The sequence below is a fragment of the Podarcis raffonei genome, chromosome 8 (assembly GCF_027172205.1).
Source record: "Podarcis raffonei isolate rPodRaf1 chromosome 8, rPodRaf1.pri, whole genome shotgun sequence".
Classification (NCBI taxonomy): domain Eukaryota; kingdom Metazoa; phylum Chordata; class Lepidosauria; order Squamata; family Lacertidae; genus Podarcis; species Podarcis raffonei.
The window spans coordinates 73729991-73742076 of record NC_070609.1 but is presented as its reverse complement, the minus strand read 5'-3'; the positions used below and the strand labels follow the sequence as shown (position 1 = coordinate 73742076).

The 12086-nt window shown below is 48.9% G+C and overlaps 1 protein-coding gene across 5 annotated transcripts in view; it reads left to right on the top strand.

Annotated features, from left to right (window-relative positions):
• Positions 1–12086, top strand: part of SAMD11 (sterile alpha motif domain containing 11) — a 159787-nt gene that overhangs the window by 108940 nt on the left and 38761 nt on the right. For all 5 annotated transcript variants that reach the window (XM_053400823.1, XM_053400822.1, XM_053400820.1 and 2 more), the window contains one exon: positions 2425–2595. In XM_053400823.1, coding sequence (XP_053256798.1) covers positions 2425–2595 — 171 coding nt within the window. The remainder of the gene's footprint in view (positions 1–2424; positions 2596–12086) is intronic.

Sequence of the window (12086 nt, the reverse complement as noted above, 5' to 3'; positions counted from 1 at the left end):
GCCTTGTCATTCAGCAGCAGGGAGCGGCGGCGGATGGCGGAGGCAGGAATAGAAAGAAGGGGAATTCCAAAGCTGCGGCTGCTCCCCCTTCCTTCCCTGGGGTGTAGACCACCTGCTCCACCATGGGCAAAGCTCCCTTTGTGCACTTCCCTTCTTGGCCACCCCTCCTCGTTCCTCTCCAGAGTCAACAGGTCTTCACGGCTTTTAGTGCCAGGTGCAGGTTGAAGTCTTACATTCACAGCGCTGGTGCATAAAGTCCTTCTGCAGCTTGGGACCAGGATATCTGAAGGGTCGTCTCACCCCTTCTATACCCAGTTGATCACCACGGTCTGCAGATGAGGGCCTCCTGCAGTTCTTAGGAGTTCCATTCCACACAGCGCTGGAATCGGGCTTTTAGTGTGGTGGCACCTGCCCCTTGGAATTCCCTCCTGTTAATTATTAGACAGGCACCATTTTTCTGTGGCCTTCTCAACTCCTGCAGACCCTCCTCTCTTCCAACAAGCCTTTTTTACATTTCATCCCCCCCCCCCCGACTACAACTCTGTTGGAATTGTCTTTAAGATGTTTTACTTATTTTATCATTTGTGCATTTGCCACACTGGGCTCCTTTTGGGAAGAAAGGTGGGATACACATTTAAATGATGGCGATGAAGCGGCAATAGCATTTTTCATTGACGTCGTTCCCTGGGCTCCTAATTCTATGTGCGTCAAGTCAAGGCGGAGATTTCTCATCCTGATGCATGAGAAGCCAGGCACCCCTGGTTTATGGAGCGGGCCCCTTCGTGGAGATGCACTTCGTAAAGATACAGATTTTCTTTTCAAAGTGTCCTGACCTGATGGGAGGGTAGGAATTAGACTGGGTCTGCACCATACATTTAAAGCACACATCTTTCTTCAAAGAATGCTGGGAACTATAGTTTGTTCAGCATGCTGGGGGTTGTAGCTCTGTAAGGGGGTGAACTACAGTTTGCAGGATTCTTTGGGGCAGGGGTCGGAAGCCATGTGCTTCAAACATATGGCATGTATGAGAGAGAGGCACTGGAATCTGCCAGCGAGGCAAGGGGCACTGGCCAATGAAGACAGAGAACCCAGTGTATTGGCTTTGTCTCTTCTCCCAACCTTGCTTCCTCCAGATGTTTTTGGACCCCATCAGCCCCAGCCAACATGACCTAGTGATCAGGGGCGATGGGAGGTGAAGTCCAGCAGTGTCCAGAGAGCCACAGGTCATCTAGCCCTGCATCAGAAGAAGGCAGGGTTGTGACAGTGGCGTCTTTTACTCCAACCCTAAGCCAGCTCTGTTAAATACTTCCTAGAAAGGCAGAGTATAAAATATTAGGAAGTGAATGAATGTCCCCACAATGGCACCACACACCCTCCCTCCGCAGCAAAGGATGTGGTGCCCTTTGGAAGAGTTTGTCAAAAGCTGTCCACCAGGATGTTCACACTCACTCTGGTTTGGGGGTTGGGGGGGCGTTTTGGAGCCTTGATGCATTTTTTAAAAAACAAGCAAGAGGGTTTTCTCTGCATCTGCCTGGTCATCACCTCCTGGGCCAGGAGGGCTCTGCTTTCAGAAGCCAGCTGCCTCCGTGCCCGTCACAAGCACATGGATACACGGCCCAAGGCACAATCAAAGCAGTTCCCTTAATAGATCGTTATCTGATTCAATTAACCGTGCCAACTGTTCTGATGGGAGCTCTACAGCATGCACACCCATGCATTGGGGGGGAGTCACCCCCCCAACTCACTTGCTGCCTTTGCTCTCCCCACGCCCCGCACCGCAATGTTACCACTGATGTTGGGAGTTCCTCTGGAGTAATGAAAAGCTTCAGCCTGTGGGGATGATCAGAGATAAAACAGTGTTGGAGGGAAGCTGCCAAAACAAGAAAATGGTAATTACTGTTGAGCTTTGCTTACAGTAAACAAACGTCTCCAGGCCTGGTTTTTTAATCTTCCACCGTGTGCTGCAGCAAGAACCTGGAGGCACCTTTGCTGTTTTTTGTGGGGGGGGGAATGGGTGGCAGAAATGGTTGGGAGCCAGAGTTGGGCTGATTTTTATCTATGGGTGCCCCCAGAAGTCCTTTTCCTTGGCCATTCATAGTGATTCATGATGGTTATTGGGGCAATTATACGTGATTTCTATTTTCAGTGCCGTTTTCATAGAACCACAGAATTTTAGAGTTGGAAGGGACCCACAAAGGTCATCTAGTCAAACCCTCTGCAGACGGCCATCCAACCTCTGTCTGAAGGTATTCCGTTCCGCGGTTGAACAGCTGTTGCAATCAGAAAGTTCTTCCTAATATTTAGTCAGATTAAATGAATAGCAGGGAGAACCCAGTCCACCTGAGCTCCTTGGAGGAAAAGGTGAGATAGAAACGCAACAAATGAATACACACCCTCTTCATGTTTCATCTTTTCTCCTCTTAGAAAATTCACACACTCCCTTGTTGGAGGGCGCCGTGACTCAGATGACCCCCGAGGAGCACTACAGGAGGATGATGTCCGCCCTCAATGAGCATGGCACCTTCGAGGAGCAGCAGCAACAGCAGCAGCGCCTCTACCAGTTGGCCAACAGCATGGCAGTCCCTAGCCATAGTGGTGAGGACCCCCTTTCGTTGTCTTATTGTGAGAGTGCCTGCCTGGAGCTTTGAGCCACTTCCACCACCCCTTGGGAAGCTTATCATGGAGCCCCCCGAAAGAGAACACTGGGAATGGCCCCCTAAAGGCAGTTTTCCCACAACCACTTGAGTTTCCCCAGGCAGTGCACATCAGTCACAGCGGGATGTAGGAAGCAGCCTTATGTTGAACCAGACCATTGGACCATCTAGCTCAATGCTATCTCTACTAGCCAGCAGCAGCTCTCTAGGGCATGGTTAGGCAAACTAAGGCCTGGGGGCCAGATCCAGCCCAATTGCCTTCTAAATCCAGCCCATGAATCAGTGTGTTTTTACATGAGTAGAATGTGTGCTTTTATTTAAAATGCATCTCTGGGTTATTTGTAGGGCATAGGAATTCGTTCATATATTTTTTTTCCAAAATATAGTCCGGTACCCCACAAGGGCTGAGGGACAGTGGACTGGCCCCCTGCTGAAAAAGTCTTCTGACCCCTGCTAGGGTTTCAGGCAAGCGACATTCCCAGCCAGGGGTTGAACCTGGGACCTTCTGCATGTAAAACAGATTCTCAGTATAAACAACACACTGAGCTGGACAGATCAGCGGTGTGACTGAGTATAAGGCAGCTCCATTTCTGTATCTTAAGAGAAGGGCCGTGGGTCGCTGGTAAAGCAATTGCTTCGCTAACCAAATTCAATCCCCACCTTCTCCAGTGCAGACCAGAGGTGGGAAACAATTTTCAGCCAAAGGGCTCACTTCCTTTATTTTAGCAGCCTTCCCAGGTCCTACATGCCAGTGTTGGCGGAGAGGGGAGCAGAGGGAAAAGTGGGTGGAGCAATGCATGCTGATTTTTACCTTTGTGCAGCAGGCTCGTTTTCTGCACATAGTTCATCCACTAGTTCATCCTCCATTCAGGCAAGTGTGAAAGGCACGTCAGTGTTAAAGGGCTCGTTCCAGTCAGGCAAAAACAGTGCAAAGCATGCTGGTGAGGGCTGGGTAGAGAGGCTTGGGGGAGGCACATTTGGACTTGAGGTTCTTCACCCCAGGTGCAGACAATTCTGAGCTAGATGGACCCTGTGCTCTGACTCAGTAGAGAGTAGCTTCCTGTGAGCATATACCCAAGTCCTGTGGCAACAACAGGCGGTGATTTTAACTCAGCCCGTTTCTGCATTGGGACTTAAAAGTTAACTGCCTCTGTATCTGGATGATGTTAGCTGGGTTCTTTTGAAACAGCAGTTTCTCACCTGGTGTTTTGCTGGATCAGAAACAGCTGGGAGAGGCATCCAGCCCCTTTAACTCAACCCAGGTCATGCGATAGGGAGATCAGGGGTGGGATAGAGGCGTTGCAAGGAAGGAAATGGTCTCCTTATGGTGGATCCTCCATTTGACAGATCGTTCTTCCTGGAATTCTGCCTTTAGTGCAGGGATGGGGGACTTCTGTGCCTCCAGATGTTGCTGGATTGCAGTTTACATCAACCATGATTGGGTGGGCAGATGGGAGTCTTGGGCAGATGAGAGTTGGACTAATAAAGGGTTTCCCACGCCTGCCTATAGGTAGGGGCCAGAGAAGGCATTGCCTTGCATTCCGCCCTGCCACTTGCAGTGCTGCTTCCGTTCAACTGCAGTTTGCCTTCTGCCCAAAAGGACATTATTTATATCGCTGTTGAAAATTTTTACGAAACTGATTACATAAATTGCATAATTATTGAGTCCACCAAAACCAGTAGCCTGCAAAAGGCTTGCTCTTGTACCTGTGCATCACCTGGCAACTGTTCTCGACTTGCATTGGCAACCAGGCAAGCAACTATTCAGAAGGCTGACTCCGGGGCAGAACTGGATGGCTAAGGGGATGGACTCCCTTCCATCTCTCACCCTGGAATAGCAGAAGCTCCCTGGGAGAAATAAACTCAGTGAGAGCAAGTATAAATTTTATTCCTGCCAGCACAAAGCACTGATTATCTGCGGGCGCACCCAGTGGCACCAACTAACCTTTAATAATTTAGGAGCCATTTTTTTCTTTTTCTTTAATTGCTTGTCTCTCCTTTCCTCTCCTCTCTTCCTTCCTTCCCTCCCCCCCCCCCACTTGCACATGCCGTTCTCCATCTGCATCAATCCTCACATTCTCCATTTCTCCCGCGCCTGGAACTGCCGTCCCCTGTAGCATCCGTGTGTCAATCACTCTTGATTTCCAAACCGTCAAGAGAGTGTAGCGTTGTAAATAACACATCCTCTGCATGTCTGCGCGGGCAGGCGGTGGGTTAGGGGGAGGCAGGGCTGTTGCTGGAAGAGAGAAGGAGGGGAGGGAGGAGGCGGGAGCGGAGGAGGGTTTGGGTGGATAGTTGCGGTCATTTGGGATCAATGCCGCTCTTGGAATTGGCAGCGCATCAGGCTTCTAAATTGCAGCCCCCACTGCAATAAAGCACAGCCGGCCTTTTTCAGATAATTAATTTATAAACATTGGAGGTGTGCAGTCACTGGCTGGAGAAAATTCTCTGGGCTTTTCAGCGTGTGAGATCTGGTGGGGCTTGATGCTCTCTTTTTCTTTCAGGGCGGGGTGGGGGGAACCCTCATTTTAAAAATCATTCAGAGAATCTGTGTTTGTGTGTTGTATATATTAGGTTTATTTAATAGTGTAACCGGGGGTTGTATCCAAAGCTAGTCCTACTCAGAGTAGACCCATTTTGTGTGTGTGTGTGTGTGTGTGTGTACACACACACACACACAAATATAAAATATCTAACTTAAATGTGGTATGGAGGGGAGGCAGGAATGTGATCTAACATGGAACATTGTGAAATGCTTTTCAATATTATTAGTATGATTATTAATTAAGTAATTGTGGGTGGTATTCGATGCTAGCCCTATTTAGAGTAGACCCACAGAGGTTGATGGGCATGACTGGCTTAAGTGCATTATAATTTCAGTAAGCTGCACTGTGTAGGACTTAGCTGGAGACAGCTCTGTGGTGGTGTTTTTGAATGTATAATGAGATACCGTGCATGCAGATTTACTCAGACATAAGCCCCATTGAATCCTAGGTAAGAGGGTATAGGATTGCAACCATGATCTGCTTAAAAAGGTGCTACCTATGAACCAGGCAGCAGGGGTGGGTTTTTTTAAAGACAGTTTTTAATGCAAGTGCTTTTAAAGACAGGTTGCAGTCTCTACCATCAAACAGGCATCCATCCTTCTTTCATACACCAGGACAGAACGCCTCTTCCAAACTGGGCCAGCTCTTCCATTAGGCGTCTACCTCATGCAGCCAGTTCTAGGAATTCAAGATCAGCACCAAGGTGTTACTGGAGTCCAGAGCTGTGTGTGCACCCTGAATCTCCTAAGTGAGGTTTCTGCTCTCGGGTCCACTGATAGGGGGAGAATAAGGCTACCAATGGCTGCCAGCACTGCTGTTTCACTCAAGTCCAGGGCTTCCCATTGGGGCACCTGGCTAGCCACTGTGAGAACTGGATGCAAAACTAGATGGACTTTCCCCTCTCCTCCCCATTTTTATCCTCTCAACAACCCTTTTTGCTAGCTAGGTAGGTAAGTGGGTGGCTGGAGCAAAGTCACCCAGTCTGAGGTTCATGCCTGAGTGGGAATTTGAACAGTGGTCTCCCAGGCACTAACCCAACATCCTAACCACTAAACCACACGCAGGCTCTCTGCAAGCCAAAGCTGTGAGTGGGCAGGCAACTGCTTGTCCCCTCACTTGCATGTTCTTGAGTCCTTCATGAGATGCTCAGAAAAGGTGACTCTTACATGATCGCTCACCTCTGGGCTCAGCCAGGGGAGCTGGTGAGAACAGGACTTCTCCAGTATTATTCCCACAAACTCTCCTTGTCTCTTCTCCTTTGCAAACCCATTCTGGCATCCTGGGGATAAAGGCATCAAATGGTGGTGATAAATAAAGCATTGTCTGCTTACTCCAAAGTTCTTGGTACAAACTGCCGCCAATTAGTGATTGCTAATTACCTGGCTGTGGAAGGATTACTGCTCCTGCTTTAGGAAAGGAGGGAAGGGGAGAGAGGCTTAGCTGCCTCAGCTTCATGGCCTCGGCTGAACATGGATACAAATGTAGGAACTGTTTGTTTGTTTTTGTTCAATTCCATTTGCGAATCACTTCCCATAAAATACCTCAAAGCAGTTTTGCAGTAAAAAGAACAAAACCAAAAATAGCAAAAATCATTTCCATATGTAAAAATGTTTCCATATGTAAAAACAATTCCATCTATACAAACAATTAAAGAACAATTTTGTATATAAAAACAATTACAAATCCAGTACATTTACAGATTGGGATAAAGATCTCCTCTTTCAGAGGCTTGTTGAGAAAGGATGATCCTTCAATGTGCACCCAAGTCTGTCTGTCTGTATTCTGGGAGGGATTTCTAAAGTGTCGGTTCTGCCCCTCTGAACACCCGATTCCTACATCATATGGAACGAACCTCCTGATAAGATGATACCTCGTAATGGGTTGGGTATATAAGGAGTGAGAAGCTCTTTCAGGTATCCTAATCCCAAGCTTTATAGGGCTTTGCATACCATTAAGGTAAAAGGTAAAGGACCCCTGGATGGTTAAATCCACTCAAAGGTAACTATGGGGTTGTGGCGCTCATCTCACTTTCAGGCTAAGGGAGCCGACGTTTGTCCACAGACAGCTTTCCGGATCATATGGCCAGCATGATTAAACCACTTCTGGCACAACAGAACACCATGATGGAAACCAGAGCGCACAGAAATGCCATTTACCTTCCCGCCACAGCGGTACCTGTTTATCTACTTGCACTGGTATGCTTTTGAATGGCAGGAGCTGGGACAGAGCAATGGGAGCTCACTCCGTTGCAGGGATTTGAACTGTTGATCTTCTGATCAGGAAGCCCAAGAGGCTCAGTGGCTTAGACCTCAGTGCCACCTGTGTCCTATGCATGCACACCTTGAACTTAACCTGGGAGCTAATTGGCAGCTAGTACAAATTATCACTGGGTATAAGAAGCTCTGTGTGTGTGTGTGCACGTGCGTGCGTGCGCACGCTATGGTGGGTGCAGAGTATGTGCAAAGCATGACTAGGAGTACTATTTCAGGGGGAGGAACAAAGATTTCAGTGGTTCAGGCAAGATTTCATACCAAGATTAGTGAACCTGCTCTTGGAGAGACCCTCTTTTGTGGAAACCTGCATGTCTAGAGGCACACGACCTTTGGATGGTATTGCTTTCCTGTCCAACTTTGGGAGCTTCGTGGTGGCCTCTTCTCTGGGAACGCTGCACTATATGCATCTGTGCTCTGATCAAGACAGACTGCTCTTTTAAGTCTTAGGTTTTAATCTTAGGTTCTTTGGCTGAAGATTTTTTAATGAAAAACAGCAGTTGGAATTGTGTAGGATAGCCTTAATCAGTCCAGACGTGGTTGGACTCCAACTCCCATCAGCACCTGCCAGCATCATGGGTGACTGGGTGTGGCTAGACTACAACTCCTGAGGGCTAGAGGAGGGTGCTGAAAAACAGTGGAAGCTGGATGTGACAACCCGCCCCCCCCCCTCCCTCTCTCTCACCATCTCCAGGTGTGACCATTTTCTTTCCACTTTTACTGACAGGGAAATCGAGACTAGGTGCAAACACATGGCTTGTCTAAAGCCACTAATTTGTTGGGTGCAATTTTATTTATTTTTTAAAGAAAGAAGTCCATAGTTCTGCTTATACATTCTTTGATGTTTTGGGCCAGGGGGCGGGAAATATCTTCTTGCCCTACCTTGAGATACTGAGACTCAAACCAGGACCCCTTGAATGCAGAGCACATGCTCCTACCACTGAGCTGGTCTGTGCACATGCCATACACTTAAAGCATGCGGATTCCCCCCAGAGAATCCTGGGAACTGTAGTTTGTTAAGGGCACTGAGTGTGGTAGCTCCGTGAGGCACAAATGATAGTTCCCAGGGTTCTTTTGTCCCTGTTAAAAATCTACCTGCAAAGCTTGGGCTTCTCACACACATGCATATTTTACTCCATCTTTTTATCAGGTTTATGTCTATGATTCACCCCAATCCTTTCCCCCCCCCTCACACACACACACTGTCTTCATGCCTGGAATTCCCTGCATATTCAGAGAGACTGAGCCGCAAGAGCCACCCAAGGCAGATGCTTCTTCCAGTCCCGCTAGCAGATGCCAAACCACCACCTCCCTTTCCTGTCTCTCTCTCCTCTCCTCTTTCTCCCTTTCCCCACCCAAAGAGCCTTGCAGCTCGGAAGCCGAGCTCCAGGGATGGTGCAGACGGACGTTGGTCAAGGCAGACTTAGCGTGGCAAGAGCGATATATAGACGGCCAGGGCCGCTGGGATATAAATAAATCCCAGCCAGGCTGAGCTACTAGAGCAAGCAAAGGCAAGCTGTTGCATTGGGGCGGCGGGGGGCGAGGAGTGAAGAGAGAGAAACCCCAGCAGATGGGTGAGTTATTACCAGCCGCTCTGGCTGCATCCTCTGCTCAGAGGGCAAGCAGGAGGGGAGAGAGCAGCCGAGAAGGACTTGAAAGGAAGTCTTGGTGGTTGAGGTGGTGTCCAGCTATAGGAAAGTGGTTGAGCCAGCAGTGCAAGTCTGCAAGACAAGCAAGGAGGTAGGTGCCGGCCAGTCGAGGCAAGCAGACAGAAGGGTTCAGAGCTGGTTGTCTGTGGCCTGGGCAAAGGCCCAAGTCTGACCCTGGAAGCTTTTATAACCCTGCCAGGCTGGAGCAAGGGAGGGAGAACCAATAGGCTGCTTCCTGCATAGGTGGAGTTGCCTTGGAGACGGTTGCCTTTTAGCTCCACAAACACTTGAACCTAATGGTGGCTGGTGCCCCATTTCCTCTAATGGACCAGCCTCCACTGAGCCAAACCTCCATCACTTGAGACCTGGGGGATCCTGGCATTGAGGCAGCATGGGTAAGAAATGACCGTGCTTGGCATTTATGCACGGCTTCAAGTGTGTTCAGGCTTGTTTCACATACCACTGTCTTGGGAATCTTTGTAGCACAGGGAGGACGGTGGTGGTATCAACCCACCCCTGTCCCCCAATTGCAGAGGCCGAAAGAAAAGTGGAGTGGGGAAACTTGTTGCCCTAGAGATGTTGTTGGACTCCCCAGCGCTTATCAGCCCCAGCCGGCATGAGCAGTGGTCAGGGATGATGGGAGCTGAGAGTCCCGACAATATATGGAGAACTACAGGTTCTCCATCCCTGGACTAAAGGCTCCTGGGAGCTGGGGAAACAGAAAGGAGGCTGCCTGCCGTGTCTCTGCATGAGTGGCTGCTCTGGAGTTTAAGCCATAGCCCTTCTCCATTGGTATTCAGTGACCTCCTGTCTCTTGAATGTGAACGTTCGATTTATCCCTCATTGCCAATGGCTGTGAACTGGGCTAGTTTCCCCTTTTAAAGCCATCCTGGCTGGCGGCCATTGCTGCACCTTGTGGCAGAGTGTTTCATAAGTTAACTGTGACTCTGTTGACTTCCTGAGTTAGCGCTTGGTCTCCCTTAGCCGCGATGCCAAACTTAAGGCTTACTGCCTTTTAAAAGATTACAGTTTTAAAAAATAAGTGGATGTGTCCCAGAAGGCGACTCCACTTGGGTCTGGGTGCTTGAGTGCCCATCCAGGTGTAAAGGGAAAACCCCAGGGGGAAAAGCAGGTGTTCTGTCCCTCCAGGTTGGACATTTCCTACCATGCTCACTTGATGCAAGAAGCCAACCGGGTGGACCTCACAGCATGAGCATCAGTCTCTCAACGATGGCTCTCAACTTTATGGTCTAGCAGGAAAACCCCTGATGGAACGCACGTTTGGGTTGTAGGACCTGTGTTGTCAAAACAACTGTTCTAGCTCCAGCCCATCTTCCCAGTGTAGAACGAGGATCGCAGTCTTCCTGCAAAGCTCAGCAGAAGCTTTTTCTCTGGGGGCTTACTCCAGACAGGGGTTGCACCCCATGTTAGTAGACCCTCAAAGTAGAGGTCATAATTTCTGAATACCAGTTGCTGGAAACCACAGGATGGGAGAGGGCTCTTGCATTCAGGTCTTGCTTTAGAGTTTCCCACAGGCATCTGGTTGGCCACTGTGAGTACAGGAGGCTGGACTAGATGGGGCATTAGCCTGATCCTGCAGGGCTCTTCTTACATTCTTAGACCCGTTGGAAGTAATGTACACAAGTAATTTAGGCCCGTTAATTTCAATAGGGCTACTCTCAATAAAAGGGAGTTGCCTGCAACCTGGAGCAGGGTTGTCACAGTTATGTTTTGCAACATATCATTAATGCGATAATAGTAAATTAGTGATGGATTTATACTGCGTGTTGCTCTGATTAATTAGGCTTTCCCCCAATGTGGATGCATTATTCCCATCTGGGTGGGTGTTCTCACTCCATGGCGCAACAAAAGCAGGACATGAAATCAAACAGGAGCATTTGAGCCCTGAAAAGGATTTCTGCAAGACATTACGGGACATGCCCTGATTGGAATAAAGTAGTGTGTCTTCCCCCAAAACATCTGTAGATGCAAAGCATAAAAAGCAGGGGCCACATGTAAATGCCCCAATGACATAGCGAGAGCAAAGCATCATGAATGCCCAATAACAAAAAATTATTATTGGACAACTGATTGATTCTTTAACGAGTCTGTGGTTGTATAAGAAAACACTGATGAATTAGTTAGTTGATGCCTTCTTTCCACCTATCCAGCTTCCATGCACCACTAACTGGGGGCCAGGAGCCCTGCAGTGTCCAAACTTCTTGCTCTGAGCAGCTTAGCAATGGTTGGATGGCCTTTTTTTGGGGGGGGAGTGCAGACAGGACCCCCTCCAGAGCAACAAAGTGACTTGTTCTTTTCTCTGCCAAGCACAGGCACCCTCATCCTGGGTTTGGTTTGGTTTGGTTTGGTTTGGTTTGGTTAGTTGCAGAGTTTGCTCTTGGGTTTTAAAGGCCCCCGTTTAGGCAGGAAACTTTTGAGTGCTCCTATTTCAGTCAGTAGACAACAGCTGGATTGCTCTGGCTGGATATTCCCCCACCCCTGCTTCTCTCCCTGCACCTGAGTGTTGACGGGAAGGATTCTCTTCACTGTTGTCCACTAATTCTCTCTTAAGAGCTAATCCCCTTTAACGCTCTGAAGGAGCCTGATTCCCATTAGGGCTCTTGAAAGAGAGCACTGGAGACGCAGAGTTTCTTGTGGGGGAGGGGGGGGGTCGCAGCAACTAGGGAGACAGAAGGGTGTAGAATGGAGAACTGGCCAAGAAGGAGCCATGGGGAACTGGGGAGAGGATGGTGCAAGAATTTCTGCAAGGGTCCCCTAGCTTTGCAAGGTTGGAAATGGAAGTGAGAGGGTCAGAGGATTTATTTATTTTTTTTGCATAAAGCAGGATAGATTGGGAGTAGCATGGACGGTGGTGTGGGTGGCTGGGCTGTGCCTTGGGGCACCTTCCAGCTGCCTTGCAACACTCCATGACGGATGCTTTTCATGGGATAGAAGGTGGAGGCTTTA